We start from the raw sequence: 23220 nt of genomic DNA, 5'->3' as shown, positions 1-23220 counted from the left end.
CATGGTCTTCCAACAACAAGTGGTGCAACTACTCCATATTCATTTTTTTGCACATATGTCTATGTGCGTTCGTGTGAGGGCGTATGTGTGTAAGGTAAAGGAAAAGGAGAAGCACAACCTGTGGGGCAGGGTGTCTCACTAATGAGGCTTTAAAACTGTGGGATGCGAGCCACACGCACACACACACACACACACACACACACACACACACACACACACACACACACACACACACACACACACACACACACACACACACACAGACTCAGGAGAACATTCAGTGTCTCTGCTCCATCCCTCACATTATCACACCGAGGCTGCTTTTACTCAGTCACCCTACTGTCCTCCCTTCCATAGCGTACAGGAGATGAAAACATCTGCCTTCATCTGGCAACGCTTCATCATCAAACCATTTTTGCCTCTAACAACAGGTGAATACCATGCCTGCAACAGGAGACGGATTGGAAGCATCCGTGCAGCCTGTATATGGTCCTTTTTTTGTGTGAATGTGAAATGAGATGGATTTAATATTTGAGTTTTTGTTCACAAAAACGATCGTATAGAAATAGCTCACATAACAGTTTCAGTGTTCATACATTTGGCTGAAGAGTCAAATACACAGATGATGGTGAAGGAGAGAGAGAGGGAGAGAGAGAGAGAGAGAGAGAGAGAGAGAGAGAGAGAGAGAGAGAGAGAGAGAGAGAGAGAGAGAGAGAGGATCGATCTAACAGGTGTCGGCTCGGACCAAACACTGCACTACGCTACACAGTGGACAGACACTGGATACGAGCGGCAGAATCACAGTGCGCCCCTCATCCTGGAATTGCGTCAAAAAGTGCTCCGGCTGGTGATATTTTAAATTTGGGCTTCACGTGCTCTGAAGTTAGTGGCATTTAAACTCCGATTGGGAAAGAAAAGCGGGGATTAAGCACCGATTGAGAAACTCTTGTCACTTTCCCTGCAGCTCCTGCGCACCCGGCGGCTCTCCAGCTCTCCGGCTCTCCATCTGGAAACTCCAGCGCTCCAAAAGTCCTTTCTGTTGGGACGCGGACGGGACTGATACAGACACAGATAATTGTTTGTTTCCTCTAAAAAATGTTTCGGGATCATGAAGCACGGATGGTGAGTTTTTCTTTGTCTTTGTCTTGGCTGCTTCTTTTAGCAGTTTTAAATTTAACCGTAAACACAATCACGCACAGTGGATAATTACGCATTTTATCATGAAATGTTGAAAATAATAAATAATCATTTTGCTTATTTTTTGAAAATATCTATACCAAATTTTACAAATAGATTTAAAATATGTTTTTTGGATTTTGTTTTTTATGTCGATCATTTCTTTTTCACCATTCCTTGATTCTTTATATAAATTAAATATGTTACAGTGGTAATTTGGGACGGATCAATAATTGGGTTTCTTTTTTTTTACTATTATTTCCAGATCCAAATGTAACCAGAGGAAGAATCACACCCAGGCTGACAAACGTGACATTGAAACATCACCTGTTTAATGTGGACAGTGGAAATACGATAAGAGTGGGCTCATAAAATGACTGTGCTCTGCAGAAAATACCTCTGATGAACTTCTGCCACTAAGTGGCTTTAAGTGAGACATCCACATGAAGTGAAATCCTGTGCTTTGTAGTGGGGGCTGGAAACAAGGTTTTTCTTTGAAATAAAACAAAACTGGGAATTCTCTATTAATCAAACAAAACAAACAGTTGCACCTCTCCCTCCTCAATGACTTGAGTTTGGCACCAGCTTTCATTTTAGCACACTTTTGAAAAGCTCTGTCTCCATAATAACCCCTCTCAGTGCCGGCCATGATTTCTGATTGATGCTGCAAATTGAATTGAACTGGAGAACAACAGGAGAGGTCAAAAAAGGTGAGACAGACTTCATCAAATAAATTATGTTGTCTGTAGCGTCTCACCACAAACCTGACAATACACACTTTTTCATCTATTTGCCTAAACACTCTGGTATGTAAAGTTTTTTTAAGGCTCTAAAATATCTTGTTGATAGATCCTCTCTGGGTGTTTCCCTCCTGACCATCTGCCATTTTGCCTTCTTGCTCATACGTGGCCCAGTGATACACTGTTCACTCCTCACTCCTTTCCACATTCTTCTTCGCCTATACGCACCAAACTGGTTCACTGAGAGGCTTCATCCTGGCCGGCACTATTCCAGCCAAGGGGGAAGAGGACTTCCTGACGCTGGCCGCTTCGCGGCTCAGCCGCAGGAAACGTGTCATTGGCGCAGCTGTAGGTGTGGCAATGGTTCTAATATTGTTGGTGGCCATTCCCCTGCTGGTCCACACAACCAAAGGGGGGAACACGGGAAATTCAGGGAGCCATTATGAAATGCTTGGAAGCTGCCGGATGGTATGTGACCCTTACACCACGTCTCAACCAGGCCAGGAGCTGACAGCTGTGTCTCCAGCGCCCCAGGATTACTCTGGGAAGAAGATAAAGTCAGGGCTTCGTGGGCCGCCAGGGATCTCTGGTCCTCCAGGAGTACGTGGAGCCCCTGGGGAGCCAGGCAAACCAGGTCCTCAGGGGCCCCAGGGTCCAGGTCCTGGTGGCTATTCGCCCTCACTCTACACTCCCAAAATTGCCTTTTATGCAGGGCTACGCAAGCAGCATGAGGGGAGTGAAATACTGAAGTTTGATGATGTGGTGACCAATGTAGGCAACTACTATGAGCCCAGTACCGGCAAGTTCACCTGCCCTCTGCCTGGCATCTACTTCTTCACCTACCATGTTCTAATGAGAGGTGGTGACGGGACCAGCATGTGGGCTGACCTGAAGAAGAACGGACTGGTTAGTAAAACTATATGTATGCGTGTGTGTATGTGTGTGTGTGTGTGTATATATATATGTGTGTGTATACGCACATATGTGTTTGTATGCACACACACGATCATGCAACAGATTTTTTTTCCCCACTGTTGACCATCCTGTGTTGCCATTGACACATTCACCTCTGTAACATTGAGCTCTTCAGATTCAGAGCACATGCCGCTGCTCAGGTGGAAACATGACAGCCAAAGAATGAAACAACAATCTTTCTCCTCATTACGGGGGAATCCATGATATACAGACCCAAGTTTCAGTTGCAGATATTTGCATTCCCACATTTACTGTGGCTAAATGACAAGTGGCAGAATGCAAACGCTGCCGCCAAAAGGAACTTTCTAATTAGTGAATATCATGCACAGATCTTGATTATCGCATAAACAGAAGTGCAAAAGAGCACGGCAGAAATGTCTGTCAGTATGTGGACCAGTCAGCTTACACCTCAGCTAAATAAATAATGAATGTAAAATTGACAGTCCACTCATCCACTCCCTCATTCCCCAGACACTAATTAAAGACAGAGGGGCTGATGGGGGGGGACGAGGAGAGGTGGGATAAATCACAGGGTTTTTATCAGAGGACTCCAAATTCAGGAAACATTCTTCAAGTCGCTTTATACATTCATTCATTCATCAAGGACGCTAAATGCAAATACTCTCCGCTCAGACCTCTCTCTCGCTCAACATGTTGTGTACCAAGACTCGTGCATATTTGATTCATCACCACGGACTATTTCGTTCAGCCTTGATTTGGCGAGATGTGAAACTGAATGTTTAAAATCATTCATCATCCATCAAACATCACTTTATTTCACGCATGACACCACAAAGACGAATATGTTTATGACTGCCTGCCTTCTGTCTTGTATTGTCATTCAAGTCATCGTAGGCTGCTAAATCATTTATACGTCTTGGATTAGATCCCCTTTAACACCCGCTATACTTTCCTCTGCTGACCCCTCCCCCAGCTTGTTCATTGATTCTCCATTAATTATCTTTTCACTCAACTCAATTATTTAACCTCAGCGAGGTCCATCAGACACCCGTCAGGTGGCCTCCTCAAACAGTTACGTTTAATAGAGCACTCAACTAACAAGGGATCTACCCAAACGAGAGCCGTGAAAATGGAGTGTGGGATTGGATTGCTGCAGAATGCCTGATCATGTTTGGAGTTAAGTTCAGTGGCATGCGGGTAATCTGCCCGAGGCCAGTCAGAGGCTGGGTTTTACTAAATGGGCACAATGTTTGACAGGTTGCAATCCAGGCTGTAGAATCAAATAGTCTGTTTTTATCACTGCCCTAGGTGCTGAAACATTATTGGATATTTTGTCTACCCATGGGGTTTTGTTTCATCCAAAAACAAAAATGGCTGGCCACAGCTACAAATCCTCCACCTTCCTTTTGCGATTGAGTTTTAACTGTCACACCTTAATTAACAGATACGGTCATTTGCAACCTTGCATTTGTTAGGCGGCCGGTTCGGCAGATTGAGGATGAGCGAAAGAAACCCGAGAGATTCAACATGGCACGGACATGCTGAGACATCCGTGAAAAAGGGCGAGCAAAACAAAACAAGTGAGATGTTGGAGAGATCAGGGGTGGAGCAGAGGAAGACAGATGACTTAATGGAGTTGTGGAGACAGTGGGCTGGTAGATGAGGCTTCTGGGAGGCTGGTGGTGAAGGCCAGGATGAGATCAGGCGAGATGACCAATGGACACCCACTCAACGTGTCTCGGGTTGACAAGTGATCAAGGCCGGCCAGAGAAAGAGAGAAAGCTGTGTTCATGCACCAATCCAGCAGCTGACACATGCTCATAAGAGCCAGTTTAACAGCAGGAAAAATGATTAATTCTGGTAAACCAATAGATTTTTCCTGGAAATATTAGATGTTTCACTCCCTGTGCTGTTGCTAATGACGTTTAAATGACACCGCATTGGCTGATGGACTGCGACTTGGGTCATGTGACGTGAGTGTGGTGTAATGCAGCGCCAGGAGGATGTGTTGGGCCGTGCAGGACTGAATTCCTATAGATCCGATACCAATTACCTTCACTAAATCCCCGCTCTGTAAAGCCTGCTCACACCTCAATCTAACTTTCACAAGTCATCGCAGGAGGTTGTCAGCTGCTTCCGTGTGTGTAACGTGTCGCTAATTGACTCGCGGTATAATTCCAATGTGTGATGTGAGTGTTAGCTTTACGTCCTGTTCTTGCTCAGCTGTGTCATTTGCACGTTCAAGCAACGCAAGGCACACTGCCAACCCAGTTTGGGATCATGATGGATCCATATGATGCTTAATTATTTAATATTATCATAGCCTTGCTGGAAATAAATCGTCCTGCATGCCCTTCCTACTGCTGCCACCATATTATAAATGTGCTTAATCACTCTATTCTTAATTCACTGTTAGGGATCGATGGGTTTTATGCTACTTAACATTCCGGCTCGGTAGCAAACATTATTAGGACGGTCTATTCTAATGTTGCCATGCTTAACGCTGTGAGGGCTGGTAACACCTCATGTGCACATCCTCAGCAGAACCTCTCCCCTTCCCCTCATTAACTGCAGGCTATGTGAGCTGCACACCTTCTCATTTACGTTCCCATAATGCACCGCTGTACTGTATATCTTTATCAAATATTCCTTGCACAATGTACAGTGAAGACAAACAGATACTGGTGCGGCTCCTATTTAATATCTCCCCCCTTTCTTCCCCTTTACCTATCATAGTCTCTTTTAATAGCCCAGTTAAAGGTCAAGTTATTTCAGAGTAGTCTTAAAATGTCATCACTCACTATAATGACCAGTACCTGCATTAACCTCCCCCGGTATAGAGATATGCTACAGGTAAAATATAATTAGCCTTACTGCCGAGGGCGAGAAAGAGTTAGATACATGGAATTTGTCACATGAAGACAAGTCAAATGTTGTCTTGTTAGTTCAAAAATACATCACAATGTGCCCCAAATGAAAGCCACTAATTAAGATGAGTCCCCTCCACTCATACTGTGCACAGGTTTGACCGTTTCCGTGCCGCGGAACACAGGCTGTAACTCTGAATGGCAGGTAATAGCAATCTGAGGTACGGCTCTGCCACAGCTTGTCGCCATGTAATCCCCGCACTCCCAGAGGAGAGGGTAAACCAACTCAATAAATATTCTATTTCCACAACATCCCCCCACCCCAACCCCAGCGGTCCACAACCCTCTCGCCATGTACGGGAGTCCCTTAGGTAAGTTTAACAGCTACTTTTCTATTGTCTCCACTCTAAGAGGTCAGTATATCACAGTGAATGAATCCTGTCAGTTTTATTACCAGTGGAGCACAGCAGCACAGATAAAAAACAAGACTTCATATACCCCCACATCTCCCTGGTCTCACAAAATAGCTTCGCTTGATCAGTCTGTACACCAGCCCCCCCATTTCTTCAACCCTCTGGCCCTGTTTTCCTTTTTTTTTTCGCCTGTCCCTTCTTTTTGTCCATCCTTGTCTGTCGTCTGCAGTGCAGCTCCACTTGTACAGAGAATGACACCGCAGCTGCTCCCCCTCACCAACACCCCACCCCTTTTGTGGTCCCCTCTCCTCCCAGGCGTGTTTACTGGAGGCCCTATAATGAAAGGGCTAGGCGGAGATGGAGACAGCCACAGGCAAGCCCTGGGGGTCCCTGCCTCGCGGCTCACAATCCTTCCAGCTCCAGAATCAGCACAGCGTGCAGCCTTGGTTCACATGGATCAGTTTGTGTCCTCCGGCCGTATCCATCTCCTCTGTCGGCTTCCCTTCCTAATCCCACCACGGCTCTCTGTCTGGTGTCTACATTAATGGATGCCCTGTGTTGTTCCTGCAGCTGAAGCACCAATTCATATATCTTGTATTGACAAAAGGATCTCCACACTGAGCGATGTAAATGATTCTGTTGTACAGACATAACATTTCAGGGATTAAGTCATGAGAAACAAAGGCCGGCGTGGGATCATGGGTCTCCCCTCTTCTCCCTCCATTACACCGTTTGGCCAAAAATAATGAGCAGGATGACATATGCCTGGTGTCAATAGGAAGTGACAACAACAGCATCACTGTCAGAAGAGGCCGAAGATGCAAATGTGATATTGGCTGTCACTACATATGTCAAGTAGAACAACAATATAACCTTTACACTTGACAATAGATTGGTGTCATTATTTTAAGAGGGGGTCTTAATGGGGGTTATAGATTATGCTCAATGTTTCATCACACCCATGATGGAAAGGTTCAAAAGGTCAAGGGTCCTAAATTAATGCTGTGGATAATTTGTCTTGTTAAGACAGATAAAACTAGAATGACAGTCAGTTGAGTGCGTACTGCTGCCGAGGCCCAACACTGTCTTCATGAAACCACATTTAAATTCACTAGATCAGGATTTTTATTTGGATCTGCATCACATTGCACACACACATAAATATCAGTGTCCTTAACATGCCTGATTAAAAAAAAACTCAACATCCCTGAATTATTCTCTGAGGAATAAAAACATCATCTCACAATGTTAAAGAAAGTGAAAAAAAAGTTCCTGGTTCCGCCCCCTGATCAGGATCCAGACCAAGATTGAATAGGTTCTCTCCTGACCCATATACTGCAGTCTTCCAATAAGTGTGTGGCAATCTGTGAAGTAGTGTTTGCGTAATCCTGTTAAATAACAAACAAAAAACGCAGATGAAAACATATAAAGGATGTCAGGTTCCTCTAAAATCCCTTTAAATGTATAAGTCTTGTTATGCTCTTTAAATGAGGGGGCGTAAATCATTTTGTTTGCTTGTTTATTAGTCAACGTATTGACGACAGAGCGGTGTAAAGTGCTGCATGGTGTCAACAGGCATGACTGTTTTTGGTCATTTTTTGCTCTTATTTAGATTTGGGCTCCTCAGGTCAAATATATATTTAAGATGTTTTAGTGCATTTAACTTCATAAAAAACAAACAAACATGTTTGCTTTATATACCAGTCTGGTAGTGTTACAGTAGCCTGGCTATTCAGCTCCTTTTAAGATAAGACTTTAATAATCTCTGAAAAGTACATCCCATGTTACAACAGCAGAGAAAGACCAGGAGGAAAGAAAAAAAAATATTAATGAAATTGATTTTAAATAATAAAATAATGAATTATAGAAATTGAAGGTATGGCATGGAAATGATAGATGCAATATATACATTACAATACCTTGTTATAATGTAGAAAATGATATAATTCGAATAATAATTCCCTGGTTGTCAGTGCAGGCATGTTTGAGACATACTGAGGAAGAGGGTATCAAACTTACACTTCCTGACAGTCGCACCTTTTCCAGAACTCTTGCAACACCCGGTCAGAAAAGCGAGATCTGGGTGCCCTTGCTTATTTAGATGTAAGAACACCCCTGTGGACTAACACAATATGAAATCTAATAGAACAAGACCATTGTAACAGTGGAACAATAACTGTGGACGGTTTTATTGTGCAGTTGTTGAGCTGTGGAGCCCCGGGAGAGCGACTCCTCTGCCCCCTTAATCAATCTGGTTTAGAGGGGACAGGGACATGCTTAACCACTGGTGGCCAACATGCTCTATGTTGGATTGTAGCATCCATGACCTGAATCTCATTTGAGGAGACCCGCAGATAGTGTCCAGGTAATAGAGCACAACTCCGGGGGGGTTGATAGATGATGAACACTGTGCTCAGACGAGAGCCAAATGTTTGAGTGCAGGGGAAAATGGCTTCTGTTTTCTTTTTTTTAAGTTACAGTAATTCGGGCTGGCTCTGTCGCTGAGTGATTGACTGTTTTCAAATTGATGCGTGCTCATTGGGGAGAACGGGGCCCCGGTGATGGGGATGACATGATGGTAGTTGAGTTGCAGATCATATTCTGTGGCTGTCACGGAGGTGTGCGTGGCTCGTCTGGCTGCTGACATAGATTGAGTGCTCCCGCCATAGATGGACACTGAGTCAGACACAGGGCCACTGATGGCTGACATATGTCTGATGATGGGAGCTGCTACACCAGAATTATTGATACATCCCTCTAAGGAGGTTACTGAGTGCATTTGTCAGAAACACTTTAATTGTTTTAGCAACACTTTAAATAGAACCTTAAAGGGTTTTACTGCAATAAAGCACCATTTGAGACTTTTAATTATTGATTAATCAGATTAAATAAAGGGCCTTGATAATATTTAATATTTTGTTTGGGGCTTACATTAAGCCCCAAACAGTTAAAAAAAACATTATTCTTGTTATGCACCCGATTAAAAGTAGAATGGACCAAGAATAAATGAACAAATCGTGTTTCCTCTGCAACTGTAACTAGATGTGAGCATGTGTATTTAAATGTCCACAATGAGTAAACCCAATTAAATGTGTTAACAAACAAGTAAAGATCCACTGCCGCTGGGTCAATAGGACCGAACTAACACACAGCATGCAAATGTAAAACTGTCTGGCTCCGGCATAGCAACTCGATATCATGCATATTGAGCTGGGCCAGGCACTGTAAGCAACAGGTCAATAGCTGCTCTTTCTTGGCTGAGCCGGTTTCCCCATAGACAACCTGTTGTCCCCACTGAGTCCGCTTATCTCCACAACCCAATCAGATCAGCATCCTTTGCTCCTTTACACCGAGCCCAGCTACAGCCGATCGATAAGACGCAGAGTGGCTTGTGTTTCCAGTCCACATCTGGGGTCACAGGTCGCACTCCCATCCATCTGTGATGTCATACTCGTGATTGTCTCATTTGAAGGTTGTAAATAATTAATTATAACCCACGCCTGGAGAAGGGGGGAGAAAAAACAACAAGATGTAATGAAAGAAGAGAGTGAGATGTGGTAGTTCTGGGTTTGAAAGAGCGGCTGAGGAAGTGACGGTGACATTTGCGAAGTGTTTGCTCAGTTTGGTCCGTGTTCTAATTGTCAATCCACATGTCCCCCGTGGGTGACAGGTGAAAGCCAGCGCCATCGCTCAGGACGCTGATCAGAATTACGACTACGCCTCCAACAGTGTGATCCTGCATCTGGACGTGGGCGACGAGGTGTGCGTGCAGCTGGACGGAGGCAAGGTCCACGGAGGGAACACAAACAAGTACAGCACCTTCTCCGGCTTCCTCGTCTACCCAGACTGAATCTAGTTGTTACTCATGCAGGGGAGAGGAGTGGTTAGAGGAACATCAACACACACAGAGTACAAACTCACACGTACACAGACATGTATGTATGCAAATTCATGCAGATGCTCAGACATGCACATGCACACACACACACACAAACACACACATCAACACCATTTCTACATACAGACACGCTGAGATTCCAACAGACAGAAAGGTGAATTAAGTGAAAATCCAAAATGTCAGTCATCATGACAAGCAACTGAATTTATTGGCGCCCATTGTGTGCAAACACGACTTTCAGAACATGTACAGTATGAGTGCACATAGAAATTGCACGTTGTGGCTCGGAAATATCCAAAATATTATAATGTGTTCCATATTAACTGACATTGTGATAACTAGAATGTAACAAACACCATCAGTGTGATTGTTTTTACAATGCAATAAGGGTATCAAGGGTGTCATTCACTGAGATGACAAAGCTGACAAATGCACACTTTATTCCAGTCTTCACTTACACATCTCCGCTCTCCATTTTAATGACCTCTAATCGTATGGCCTGTCTATATTTTGCAACTCGCCTTTATAAATATTTTTTTCCCCCCCCTGTGCTTCAGAGGGAGTTACACCAGTTGAAATTAACCGAGCCCGTGTTGGGATTAATTGGGAGAGTGCTGTTCAAAATGAGGCAATCTGAATAAAATACAGATGTTTGACCTACAATTCCTGTTCCCACGATGACACAGGATTTAGAGAAAAAACAAGAAATTATTAATATGAGAAGTAAAGACAAAAAAGCAAATGATATTTTATGGGTGGCACACGAGGGTGATGAAGTTTGAATTGACAAGTGCATTATTGACAATAGTATGTGTGTGTGTGTGTGTGTGTGTGTATGTGAGAGTGGAAATATAATACAGATACTGTGAGATACAAGGGCGCCAAAAATGTGACAGCTGCAGTGTTTTCCTGACATTAATTGTTGTACAATACTTTACAGATTGTTGCTGTAATTACACTGCCATACTTACTCAGTACTTTATTTTTTGAGAGACCCTGTAAAAGTACCATCATATGTATAAACACAGTAATCCTGGGACGGGCTGTCTGGTATGTCGAGCAGGTTGAGCAGACAATATTGCTATTAAAAATATCTATACCTACCCTGTCTGTGTTCTTACGTGTATTCTGAAGTCGTGGAAAATCGGGGCTGAATAAAAGCGTGCACGTTCAACGGTCATACGCACAGGAAGACACTTGTTCAGTTTTATTTGCAGCGACCACCGTGGAGAGTTAGATATACAACCGTGGACTCGCAGCTGAGATCGAAGCAACAGCAGCTGACCACAGCCACCGCCTGCTACAACATGGATTTCCAATATGTCTTAAGACACTGTCTAAGACACAGACATTAATACCTGCTATATTGATCTCAGCTTATAATACACCCAGGATCTACAAAATCCAGCCGATGTACATTTTAAATGGAGCAATATAGTGATCAATTGTACAAACACACCAAAGTGGATCAGATTTGGATCAAGGGTTGCTCTCGCTGATCAGGGGATTGAATCCAGGCCCATTTGTTGAAAAGCACCAGTAACAAGAAATATATCCAGGGAATTATTTCAGAAATAATATCAATACAGTTCTCCGCATTTATTGATATTCATAAAGTGATGTATAAATTACAACATTTTCCACCACAATTTGATTAATCCAACAATTATATTTATCATAATTCACTGTACTAATTATGATTAAGTCTATGTTATCGAATAAAAATTTTAAAAGGTATTTAGGTATTATTATTAGGGATTTCCTTTTAATTGTTAAAAAATAAATTGGAACTAATTGGAATTTAAGTGTTGAATTAGTCAGTAGACAACTGACAAATATTTCTCTGATATTAACATGTTTATGATTTATTAATAAGTTAGTTGCTGGCTGACATAAAAACTATGTGTATTGAAATTGTGGGTGTTTTTTTTCATGTTATATACTATGGGACATATGATCTGAACAATAACATCTAAAATTGCTGTAAAAAATTGATACAAAACATTACGTTGATAATTATTTATACTATTATGTTTTCAACAGTGAATTTCACCGTTTTATTCAAGGGGCAATCTTAAACCAGGTTAGAGAGAGAGACATCATCCTAGCATTAGGAGAATGAATCTCAAATACCTCTTATATTATTGGGAAAACATGTAATTAGAGCAGAGAGTCGATGGCATTCTGGACTTAAAGGATTTGGTGAATCTGTTGCTCCTGAGCTGAGAAAGTGGGATGCAGCTGTGCCAAGCCTGGGCCCAGCCCCCGGCTCTCGTTCCTGGCAGATTCCAGCTGAAAGTTAATTGGACGGGGAGAGGTCTGAGACAGGCTGCACTGAGGCCCATTAGCGATTCCCCTGTCGAATGCAGAGCCATGAGGATCACAGACTCACAAATAGGGAGGATTAAAATAATCAATAGCCTTGACTTCCATCGACCACACACACGGCGTAATTAGTGGACAATCTATTCAGCGGTGGACTACGACACCCTCCTGAACCTTATCCCACACACACACATAAGCTCCACACTCCGATAACTGTGGTGCCTAATGAGGGGAAATAGTTGTGGCTGCTAGTGAGGAAAAATGAAGAAAAGGTCAGAAAGCAAGCAGCCTTCTGCAGCTCTAGTGTTTGCCACCGATGATGTCTCGGAAAATCTATGACATGGCGACAGAAGCAATAAAATCAATCATTTGTTGATATAAGAGTAGAATTTTATTATGTTCCTTAAGATTTGCAACAAGAGAGAAACACATTTTGTCTGCAACAACACGAGGACCACATTCTAGACACGTGGTTTGTTTTAAAATCTTCAATTGGCTCATGGAAACACAAAAAGTATTAGTCCTCTTACATCTCAGTGTATAGTTTTTTTTTGACAAATTGGCCAATTTAACAGGTTACAGCTGCAACACTGCCCTCTTGTGTCAATGAAAGAAAGTACACATATATGCACTGTGCAAAAGTCCAATAAAAGCCTCATGTGCATTATTCTACTGAATCAAACAAATTCACTCAAAGGAACCAAGATAAGTTTTCAGGGAAAACATTTATTTAAATGCAAACAACATAATTGGGAGCAACAGCCAGATTATTTGTGGTCTTTTGATGGGAATGTAAAGGCACTTCTTAAATTAAATGTGGAAAACTAATCCATGGAATGAGGAGGGGGCAGGAATGTAGAGGCCAACTGCAAAAAGAGGGTTTATGTGACAGGGTAAAAATAAAAAAAACAGTAGGATGATCTTTGTTTCTTCACCCGTTCATCACCATCCTGACCAGTTCTGTAAAAGACATAAGACAAAGACAATGTGAGTGTCATGGTCTAGATATTTACAGAGATCTACTCCAACTGCAGCAACTGGAGCTATGGCTGCCCTCCTCAACCAGGTTAGTGGTGAACCTGGGTGGGACATGCTGCATGTGGGGGCAGATCCCCATTTCCGCTCACCCAGTGGAAAGAGGGTTTGAACTGGGCACTAAGAGAAAGAGGTGAGGAAATCATCTCTATCTCCAATTCAGCCAAAGTATTAAGGCCATGTCTATGATCCAAGAAGAGCTGGTTAGAGAAGCCATCATCGCTGTACGCTTTCCTCTAGTTGAGAAGCACAGAAAAGGGGAGAAGATCAAGGCAGCTACAGTCCAGTCAGAGTGGGCAGCTACAAATTCAGCTTCCGTCAGTACAGAGGAGAAAACAATCAGCACATTAGCAACTCATTGCAATTCTCTGGTTAGTAGAAAAGGGGTCTGGTTCACTCTCCTGAAGCTGGTGGCTATGCTTGAATGTAAAACAATGTAATGAACTGGAACATCTAATTCAGTATCTATGAAAAAGAGCAGCACCTCTGACACCAACAGAAGAAAGGGCCTATTTTAATAGCACCGATGACATGCAAATGAGATTAGAAGAGCTGCTTCAGGGCCACAACACCAATCAGCTCAAACGACGCAACGGTGGCCACCAGGTTTTGCCTGAATGAGACCAGTCTCTTCCCTGTGTCCACCATATCCCCATACAAATGGAGGGGGGTCTCAGACACATGCAGTGGGGCATGCTGCAGCCAGGGGCCAAGACAGAGGGCTGCAGGAGAGACAGAGACAGAGCAGCAGGAGGCTACGCATTGGTCAAAGCCTCAGGAATAAAGATGAGAAGGACCACCAGGGTTTCCCACGGGCACCTACAGGTCAAATCTACTTTTGCGATCGCTCATTTTTTGCCAATATAAAATGTGATCACTACAGCTGATTAGTGTTGGAATGGCCTGATGGGTATTATTTAAGACATCAAATGCAGGAAAGCCTGGGGGTGCCATCTCATGTATACCCAATGCCCGTACCGGCCCTCAGCCTGACATGATGTGGCGAACAAACGCTGTGGAGGAAGAAGAGTTAACAAACTGTCAGCAGTTGACATATATACAGGGTCTTAGAGAGGACAGTAGCCGTCAACACAAACAACATCCCATCACAAGATGAAGTCATACATCACTGTTTAGTATTATAAGTGCTTCTAATGATTGAAAACTCAATATGTGAATTTACACAAACTCAAAATAAAAGTTACACAATATTTCACGTCAAAGCAAACATTCAGAGTAACATATGACCCGAGCTTCAGTCTCACATTGCCAGATAACATACACAGGTTTAATAAGCTCCAGCGCTAATGGTCATTAGCACACTGCAGGGTAGGAATCATTCAGCTGCAGCTTCTCACTTTGAGCTGGTGCTGAGGGCCGCTGTCGCCAGTTTAGGAAACTGTGCTGGTGGAGTTTCATATCAGCTCAAACTAATGAACTGGATCTCAGGACTAAATGAAACATGGCTGTTGTCAGTTTATGTGCACTCTGCACACTGTTATCTTGTCAAAGTTAGTTTGCTTGAGGAAAAAAAAACACCATTCTGCAACACAACTGTACAACCATGAGTGTCTCTGCAGTTTCAACTAATCCAACAAAGTGAGACATCTTAGTGTTTTGTGTCACATCCCTGTTGGGGATTTTCCTAAATTAACTTTTAATTTACATATCAATAAATTAAGTTTACAGACTTATTACCTTCATTATTTGGATTAATAAGATCATAAAAGAACAAGGTGTTTTTGGTTAACCAGTCCAATGTGACAGATATACAGGGTATTCAATCAACATTTAACTAAAACAATATATCAAGTATTGATATATTGGGAAGATAGTAGACTGACAGCTATCAGTGACATCTCTGATACTGGGTACAATGGTTAGTTTGCTGATTTATTGTAATGTCACTGTCACACCCCATCAACCTAATAAAAGCTGACATCACATTTTGTTATTCTCACCTTCATAATTGATGCAGCCATTTGCATCTTCGTGTCCCGCCAACAGCGTCTCCACTTCCTCCTCTGACATTTTCTCGCCTGAAAACGAAACATGAATATGTTTATTCATATGATATGAATAATTAAAGTGAATTAAACATTATTTTTCCAAATTACAAAAATACGTTAGACGTGCACAAATAAAATACACGCAATAGAAAATTTGTCAAATACTAAGAGTGTCACTATCAAATTTACACATCAGATATCTTAGAGGCAAAATTCACTCTCACTTTTGATAATATGAACATTCAGATTTCATTACAACAGATGTGCAGTGAGCTTTTCATTCTGAGTATTTTCCCTGTAATAAAAAGTGCCAGCCATCTATTTAAGGATGATCAAAAAAAAAAAAAAGGGACTTGCCTAGCGTGGTGAGGACGTGACGTAGCTCTGCTCCCATTACTGTGCCGTTGCCCTCCTTGTCAAAGACACGCAGTCCCTCCACAAAATCCTCCATGGAGCCCTGGTCTTTATTCTTAGCGATGGCCTGGAACATGGGCAGGAACTGCTCAAAGTCTAGCATCTTGCTGTTCATCTCTGCAAAAAAAAGACAAGAATAATTAAGGCTATTTTCAGTATGAGCCTCTAGAAACTTTTTCATGATTTACATTTATCATACACCACTCCAAGCAAAATATATCTTTACCCTCACCCTCAGCCTTGGGGTTGCCCAGGACCTTGAGCACCTCAGCGTTGACAGGGTTCTGTCCCAGGGCCCGCATCACGTCCCCACACTGGCTGAAGTTGATCTTCCCATCTCCTGTCTTGTCGAACAGCAGGAATGCCTCCTTGAACTCTGCAGGTTACAAAAGACATGTGAAAAATACTGTGGAGATAAGCAGACAGGTATGGAGGATTAATAGGGATAGGGAGAAATTTGCAAAAAAGGTGAAATCAGACAACAGAAATCAGAGCGTGAACAAAATGAGAACAAGCAGACAGAGAGCACAGGTTATGAAAAATGAGAGTAAAAATGATCACGTTTTCTCAGGGGAGGCTTCAATTTAAAAGAGAAAAGAAAAGACAGGGCACAAAGCACCACATGGACAAGCCTGCTCAGGTTTCCTGTGCCACTCTTGATAGGATAACTCGAGGCAATTTATTCAGGATAATAAATGTATCGATAAACGCTACATCATAAAAGAAAACTAAAAATAATGATGCACGTCCATACATTGTTTCAACACACAAAACTAAATTGCATTAATGTGATCACTACTTCATCTGCAAAGAGTGTGGTTCAAACGTTAAAAACACTCTTACTTCCTCAAAACAGCAAATAAACGTGTTAGTCAACTGGTCAGTCTGACGTTTTCACTTCACACCAACAATGTTAAACTATTTCAATGCAGCACTACATGCTCCTTTTATGTTTTCTGCGGGTATGAACACGCAAACACTAATTGGTTACTTTTCTAAACATCAAATGTCTGAACTACAATGAAATGTGCCAACAACGTAGCAGTAAATATATAAACTGTGACTAAAATAACTAGCAATGGAACAAACAAATGTGGATAAAATACTTTTGTTCAGACGTCGATTTTTGAGCTACAGTTTGGTTCATATCCCTCCTAACAAAGTATTTAAATTCGCATGTGTTGTGAACATCAACAGAGACGTCACTACTTTTTGCTTCAATGTTTGACCTGTTTGACGGAGAATCTATCTGGCAGACTGTTCTTTCAGTTGGCTTGGGGCATTTTCTTCTCAACCCATTTAAGTTTCATCTGACCTCCCTTCTATTATAGTCAATACGACTGTGGGCTGCTACTACACAGGCACGCTAAAGCATTCACAACAACAAGTACTGAGTATCTGTGTTGTTGTTTAAGTGGAGTTACAGAGGCTTGCTCAACAGTCAGCTATGAAGCAATCTTGTTGTTGATCAAAGGGTTGCTTAACTTAGCTTTGATCCACATCAGGCAGTCTAGTTAAGCCTGATAACAAAACACAAAGCTCTGCTATGATCTAGCAATCAGGGAGACACAAAGTTGTGTTGCACAATATCCGGGTTGGCAAGCTGCTCCTAATTTTATGGGCCGAGCTATTCCTCCCCAAAAACAGCTCAGGCACTGTTGTGGAGTTCTTCCTGTTCTGAGGAATGTGCCTCTTCCCTTCTGGTGTGTGAGCACTTCTCCCAGCACCATATTTGGTATTAGAGGAGTGGAGGAAAGTAGGAGGAGAGTGAGAGTATGGCCTATTATGTCAACAGTGATTAAACAACCCAACCCTGGGACAAAACCCATCCACCACTGTATCCCGCACCAAAAAAGGGCACGCGCGTGGAGATGAGCAGCTTGAGAGATAACAGACACAGCTCTGGGCAAACTGACACAGCCAGGAATGACTACGATCCAACAGAACAAGACTTATGGAAACAGATCCGAATGCATGACTGGCCACATACGGTGGGGTCCACTTTCCAGTGGTCTTACACTTTGGGACCCCACAAGACAAAAACACTGCAACACACGGTCAAAGCTGCTCAGGGTTATAACGTTATGTGCACGGTATGACTTTGACGAACCAAACGACAGTGCAAAGCGACTCTCATTCCACACGTAGAACAATTTGCTTGAACCAAAACCAACATGCAGATCACACCCTGAACACTCCCGAGATAGGCACCGGTCTTTCTCTGTCAAGGCGGCCCCCTCTTCACTGACTTACCATGAATCTGATCCAGGTTAAATTCAATCTGGAAAGGACAAGCAGTTGCAAGTGGAAAGTGAGGAAACAGCACGGAAATAAAAGGAGGAAACAAACCTAGCCTAACCACGACTACTGTGACAGGCAGGTACAGAGAGAGAGCAGGGTGATAGTGGAGGTACAGGGCAAAGTGTCATTTGATACCAAAGCGAGAATGAGAGCATGCAAAACAAGCTGGATTCGGGGAGGGGGAGACGTCAAAACACAAATTCACAACTCACCGACGATTTGATCTTCCGAGAAGTCAGACTGTTCAAAGAGAAATCAGGCTACATGAAGGCTGTGGCAAAGCTAGCTCAGGTTAACCTCAGAGGCCCTTTGAGCACATTGTCTTCTTATTTACATTTCCCCCCCAAAACAAACATCGTCTAACTACACCACATTCAGTCCCCATTAAAATACATGCAAGTGTTTTAGTGACATAACTAAGCTCGCTGTGTGATTCTTAAGTTTGTCCGCCGTGCAAAGCTAACGTTAGCTTCTCGAAAAGTTGCACTTCCGCTAGCGAAAAGCGAGACGACTGAGGAACAAACGGACGGCTCTGCAAAGCAGGAACCGTTCTCCCGAAAACAACGACCACATGAGCCGAGTACACACGAGCGGCAACAAAGTGGAAAGAGTGTGGGGCTCTGGAAACAAACCCACCATGTTCCTGTGGAGGCTGAGGTGTGTCCCGGGCGTAGGCAAGAACGAAGAATGTGACGGAGAGTCGGAGCAGCGCAGGGTGACAAAACCCCAGCAGTACCGTCCGCGTCATAGAAGCTATCCTACCCGAGCTGAGCGAAGACCCGCCCATTGCCTGACACTGATTGGTTTAGATTTAGGTAGTGAGCGGAACGATTGGTTAGACGTAGGGGGGTAATAACAAGGTAAGCCAATCAGAGACGTGCTATGGCGTTTCGCTCACCTCGGGTGGGGAAAATAACGAAGGAGGGAAGAACAGGCAGCCACGCTCCATATATAGAAACAAACATCAAGGTGTAGTGTGTTGTTCACTGTTACCTTAGTTATGTTTATTAATACTCCCTAAACTTTCCAGTCTATAAATGAGATGACTGTTATATAATCTATGGGTTTAATCTGAATTTACAGAGTTTAATTTAACCCAAGCAAGAGGGCAAGAAGGCCTCAAAGTTAAAAACTATGTTGCTCAGTTTGCTCTCACATGAAATGATGAAGGGATTTAAACACTTGAAGTGGCCTTTCATTCATATTGTTGTATTGCTTGGGGGTTCTCTTATCTGGCTTTGCCTTGAGGCCAGACAATGTGTAAACATTTAAAATCTCGGTACAATTTATGGATTAGTGTCAATACACATACAGATCTGAATACTCATTTACAGATTCACAAATCTGAGTGCACGCATACAGACACTTGCAAAAGTATTGCAACTAAAAGTCTGTTTTCATATTTATCTGCTGAAGGTGGAAGATTTCTCTGTGCTCTCATTTTATTTCAAATAAAAATGACTACAAACATGGTTTTGCAACATGAAAACCAATTTGGATTCAATCCAGGCAAATCTGCAGAGCTTTCAGTGAAGTAGGAGACATCTTGTGTCAATTCATTAAACGTTTGAAATGAACAATATTTGCATATTTATAGATTTAGAATCGTTTTGATAAAGTTGACCTAGAGTTCATATTAAGAATATTGGACATGGTAATTAAGGAGGGTGTAGCATGTCCTAAAATGTATTTTAGGACAGGGATAATCATCACGCCCTAAACCTTGTAAAGTAATCGGAGAATCATTAGACCTGATGGTGACATTGTGTGTCACTTTGTGGTGTTTGTTGGACTTCGGTTGTTTTGACCCCACTTGAGTAAATTAATGCATGACAGCAGTGAATGACTTTGCTCGGCTTTGCATTAAGGATGTGAGTGTCTGGCCATGCAGGAACGATGGATTACTCTAGGCCAGTAAGATCATGGACTGAAGCCACATCTCTCAACAGCCCGGCTAAAGTGCTGTCTTTGCCCAGCAGGAGCTCTGGCCTCCTGTCATGTCTGTGATCCCACTGGGAGCAGAAGCGGGTGAATCTAACATGTCCCACATATCCTCACAGGCGAAATGGGACACTCCAGTAAACCATGGCATGCACACTGAAAGCATGAGGGTGGCAGCAAAGCTAAAGCACCAACAGAGCTAAAGCATGTTCATGCAAAGTCTAATGTGGGCATCAGTTGTTTGAGATATTCAGTTTCTCTTTTACATACTGTAAAAAAAATTGTCAGGTTGAACTATGCCTGTTTTGACTAAGTACACTGTATTTGTAATGTTAAAATATTTGCATTTAACAGTGTGGTCAAAGAGCCTACTTTGTTTACAGTTAAACAGCTGATGAAATTGGAGTAAAATATAGATTACATAATAGTATTAGGGCTGGGCGATATGACTTCAAATCAATTTCGTGATTATTTCAAACTTTTACCTTGATTTTGTGTGTCGCGGTTCACACAAACTGATGATCACATTTCTTTAAAGTTCCAGTGTGTAAGATTTAGGTGGCAGAGATGGAATATAAAATAATCCTCATGAGGTTTTCACAGGTTTGTAATGATCTAAATTGTACAAATTGTTCTTTTCGTTACTCCTGAATGGGCCCTTTATAATCAAATGTTTTATATTTACATCGGGAGTGGGTTCGCTCCATAGAGGCCGCCATGTTGTTTCTCAGTAGCCCAGACTGGACAAACTAAACACCTTTTGAGTTTTGATGTTTGAAATGGGAGGGTGAGGTGAGGGGTTATTCAGCTGCAACATGCAACTTCACCACTAGATGTCCCTAAATTATACACACTGGACCTTTAATTATTAATCGATGATGACGGCTCATGAATCCGGATCGTTCTGGTCACTTCAACACTGATGTCGTGGCTGGATGTGTGAACTGCGTGAGCGCAAAATGTTGGACCTTTTTTCAATGTGTTTAAATACGTGTCTCCTCAGCTTTTGAGCGAATCATACAAACAAAGTAAAGTCCTGTAGCCAACCTGTTCTAATAACATCTGATTAGGGTTTATTGTTAACGTTTAATGTGAGCGCAGGTTAGCGGGGGAGAACATGCAGCAGGGTGATTGGGCACGGAACGTAGCGGAAACCCAAACAAGCATTAACCAAATTATCCAACATGAGTAAAATTAAGTCGGTTAGAGATTATAAATGTCGGTTTTGATCCATTTTCTGTTAATTGCCCAGCCCTAGTATGTATATGTATTTGTTTAAATATATAAGTATATATGCATAGACAGATTATCTTAGAGTTGAAAAACAAAAGTAAATTTCTGAACAGACTGCCTCCATTCAGTAGAATCCATAATTTCCTGCTGGATAAATATAAAAATACTTTTTACCTTTTCTTGATTACTTGATAACTAATTTACTGCATTGCATAGTGGCAGCCAGGAGATGCTTCTACCAGTATATTACTGATAATCCAACATAACGCTCAATTCTCTCTGCTGTTTTGGCTTCATGGTCCTGGTATTGTGCGTGCTGCATCACTGTCACGCTGTCATGTTCAATGGGACTGTTGAATAGAATGGATGGCTAATGTTATTCGTAACATCTTTGCTTTTCCTGCCATGACAAGTAAATGTGTCTGGTGCGAAGGAGGTCTGTGACCCAGTTTATCCAGAGGTCAGCTTCTGTCTGAGCCCCTGGACAGAAGCGTTTTCACAGCGGCCATTCTGACTTAGCAGGGACAAGAACAGATGAAGTGAAAGGCTCAGTTCCACTAAGTGTCCCTGTAAACCATGTCAATGTGCCAGCATGCATAAAACCAGAACCCTCAAGATAACTCAATGTAGTCATTTTTAATATCATCAGTAACTTTTACTGCTGTGACAAGTCAATGTGTGTGGTCTGAAAAGGTAGAGGCATAAAGGGAAGTCCACACTCTCAGTTAATATTTTGAGTCACGAAATAGAGGCGTTAGACATTTTGTCTTTTTTGCAACAGTTGTGAGTTTGCAGCTCATAAGGGAAAAGCTCCTGATTTTATTCAATCACCTGCCAGATGGAAGAAATAGAACATACTGAGGCAGGAAACAGCCTCTTTCTCTCTAAGGAGGCCACTGACTGACAGTCTCACTCTCCTTGCCCCACTTCTTTGCAGTCTCTCATTGTAAATTGATGAAGACCATTTGGTCTATCATAGCTTCCGAGTCACAGAAAGCTACAGCAAATAATCCGCATAAGATGTTTTTACACTTCCACACTACTGACAGCAGCACTATTTTGTGTTTCTGGCTGAGATTTACTATGTTGGCTAAGGTTGCTAAACAATATTTTGCGAATGACCTGAACAAATTATTCCAATAGACCTATTTTTATGCCCCACATTAGCTTTGTCACAAAATCATACTGCAGCAACCCCACTCACCTCCAAAGTACTGGGGTCAAACGGTGAATCTGAGGGACGCAGCATCCTTGGTTTCTGCTCTAGAGATGCTTTCGGTGCCGTAGCAGTCACAGGCAGGCAGGGGTAAGGGGGACCCAGTCTTGGTTGGGTCACTGGTGAAGGAGATTTCTTAATTGAGGATTCTCTTTTCGGAGCCATTCCCTTACACCCTGGAAAAAGCCCTAAACGTAAATGTCGTCTGAAATCTCTGCACCCGCTGCCGGTGTGTCTGCTGAGAGGAGTGTTCGAGCTGTGAAGTAAAGTGTGTCAGCTGTGTGTGTCCTGTGCACGGGAGGGGGTTGAGGGGAGGCAGCTTGATGATGCCGATGATGCTCTGGGACTGGCAGGTGGAAGAGGCAGAGGTGGATGCATTGAATAGCGTGGGAGCAAATTTATAAAGGAGAGCGTAGGGGTGGCGATGAAAGCTTGAGAGTAGGATAAACAGGGGGATATATATAGAAAGAACCAGGCTCAGCTGAATGACGCTAAGCACATGCTTTTATTTGGGTCAGAAATGCAAGCAGCAGTGAAGCGGCACCAAGCAGGGTTTCTGTGTCAAGCTTCACGCACAGATGATAGACCAACTCATACCAGTCTCTTATGTTTGTGAAAAGAAGTGTTGTGATCTGATGGACAAATGCACTGTCTCATTAACAACCTGTCGTGCAGCTAATAGCTTCTTCTGGTTTGGATGATGAAATAGATGTTTT

The 23220-nt window shown here is 42.6% G+C and overlaps 2 protein-coding genes across 9 annotated transcripts; one reads left to right on the top strand and one right to left on the bottom strand.

Moving 5' to 3' along the window:
- The first annotated feature begins 778 nt into the window (after positions 1-778).
- c1ql4a (complement component 1, q subcomponent-like 4) lies at positions 779-11089 on the top strand. Its single transcript, XM_035158930.2, has 3 exons — positions 779-1122; positions 1442-2822; positions 9803-11089. The coding sequence occupies exons 2-3, from the start codon at positions 2277-2279 to the stop codon at positions 9980-9982; spliced, it is 726 nt and encodes a 241-aa protein (XP_035014821.1). The 5' UTR covers positions 779-1122; positions 1442-2276; the 3' UTR covers positions 9983-11089.
- A 1972-nt stretch (positions 11090-13061) lies between these two features.
- zgc:153867 (uncharacterized protein LOC337226 homolog) lies at positions 13062-22724 on the bottom strand. Of its 8 annotated transcripts, none has more exons than XM_035158937.1 (7): positions 22493-22724; positions 18067-18094; positions 16040-16189; positions 15757-15930; positions 15352-15429; positions 14356-14403; positions 13062-13315 (listed from the first exon to the last, which is right to left on the bottom strand). In XM_035158937.1, exons 1-6 carry the CDS (start codon positions 22667-22669, stop codon positions 14375-14377), a joined length of 636 nt encoding a protein of 211 aa, XP_035014828.1. In that variant the 5' UTR covers positions 22670-22724; the 3' UTR covers positions 13062-13315; positions 14356-14374. The 8 variants fall into 8 exon arrangements, with proteins under 8 accessions (XP_035014828.1, XP_035014827.1, XP_035014830.1 ...); XM_035158936.1 differs by having other exon boundaries at positions 14369-14403; positions 22493-22723; XM_035158939.1 differs by having other exon boundaries at positions 14369-14403; positions 16046-16189; positions 22493-22699.
- Positions 22725-23220: the final 496 nt, after the last annotated feature.

This window comes from Hippoglossus stenolepis, chromosome 6 (assembly GCF_022539355.2).
Source record: "Hippoglossus stenolepis isolate QCI-W04-F060 chromosome 6, HSTE1.2, whole genome shotgun sequence".
Lineage (NCBI taxonomy): Eukaryota > Metazoa > Chordata > Actinopteri > Pleuronectiformes > Pleuronectidae > Hippoglossus > Hippoglossus stenolepis.
The sequence above is the reverse complement of the archived record's forward strand: the minus strand, read 5'-3'. Positions and strand labels throughout refer to the sequence as shown.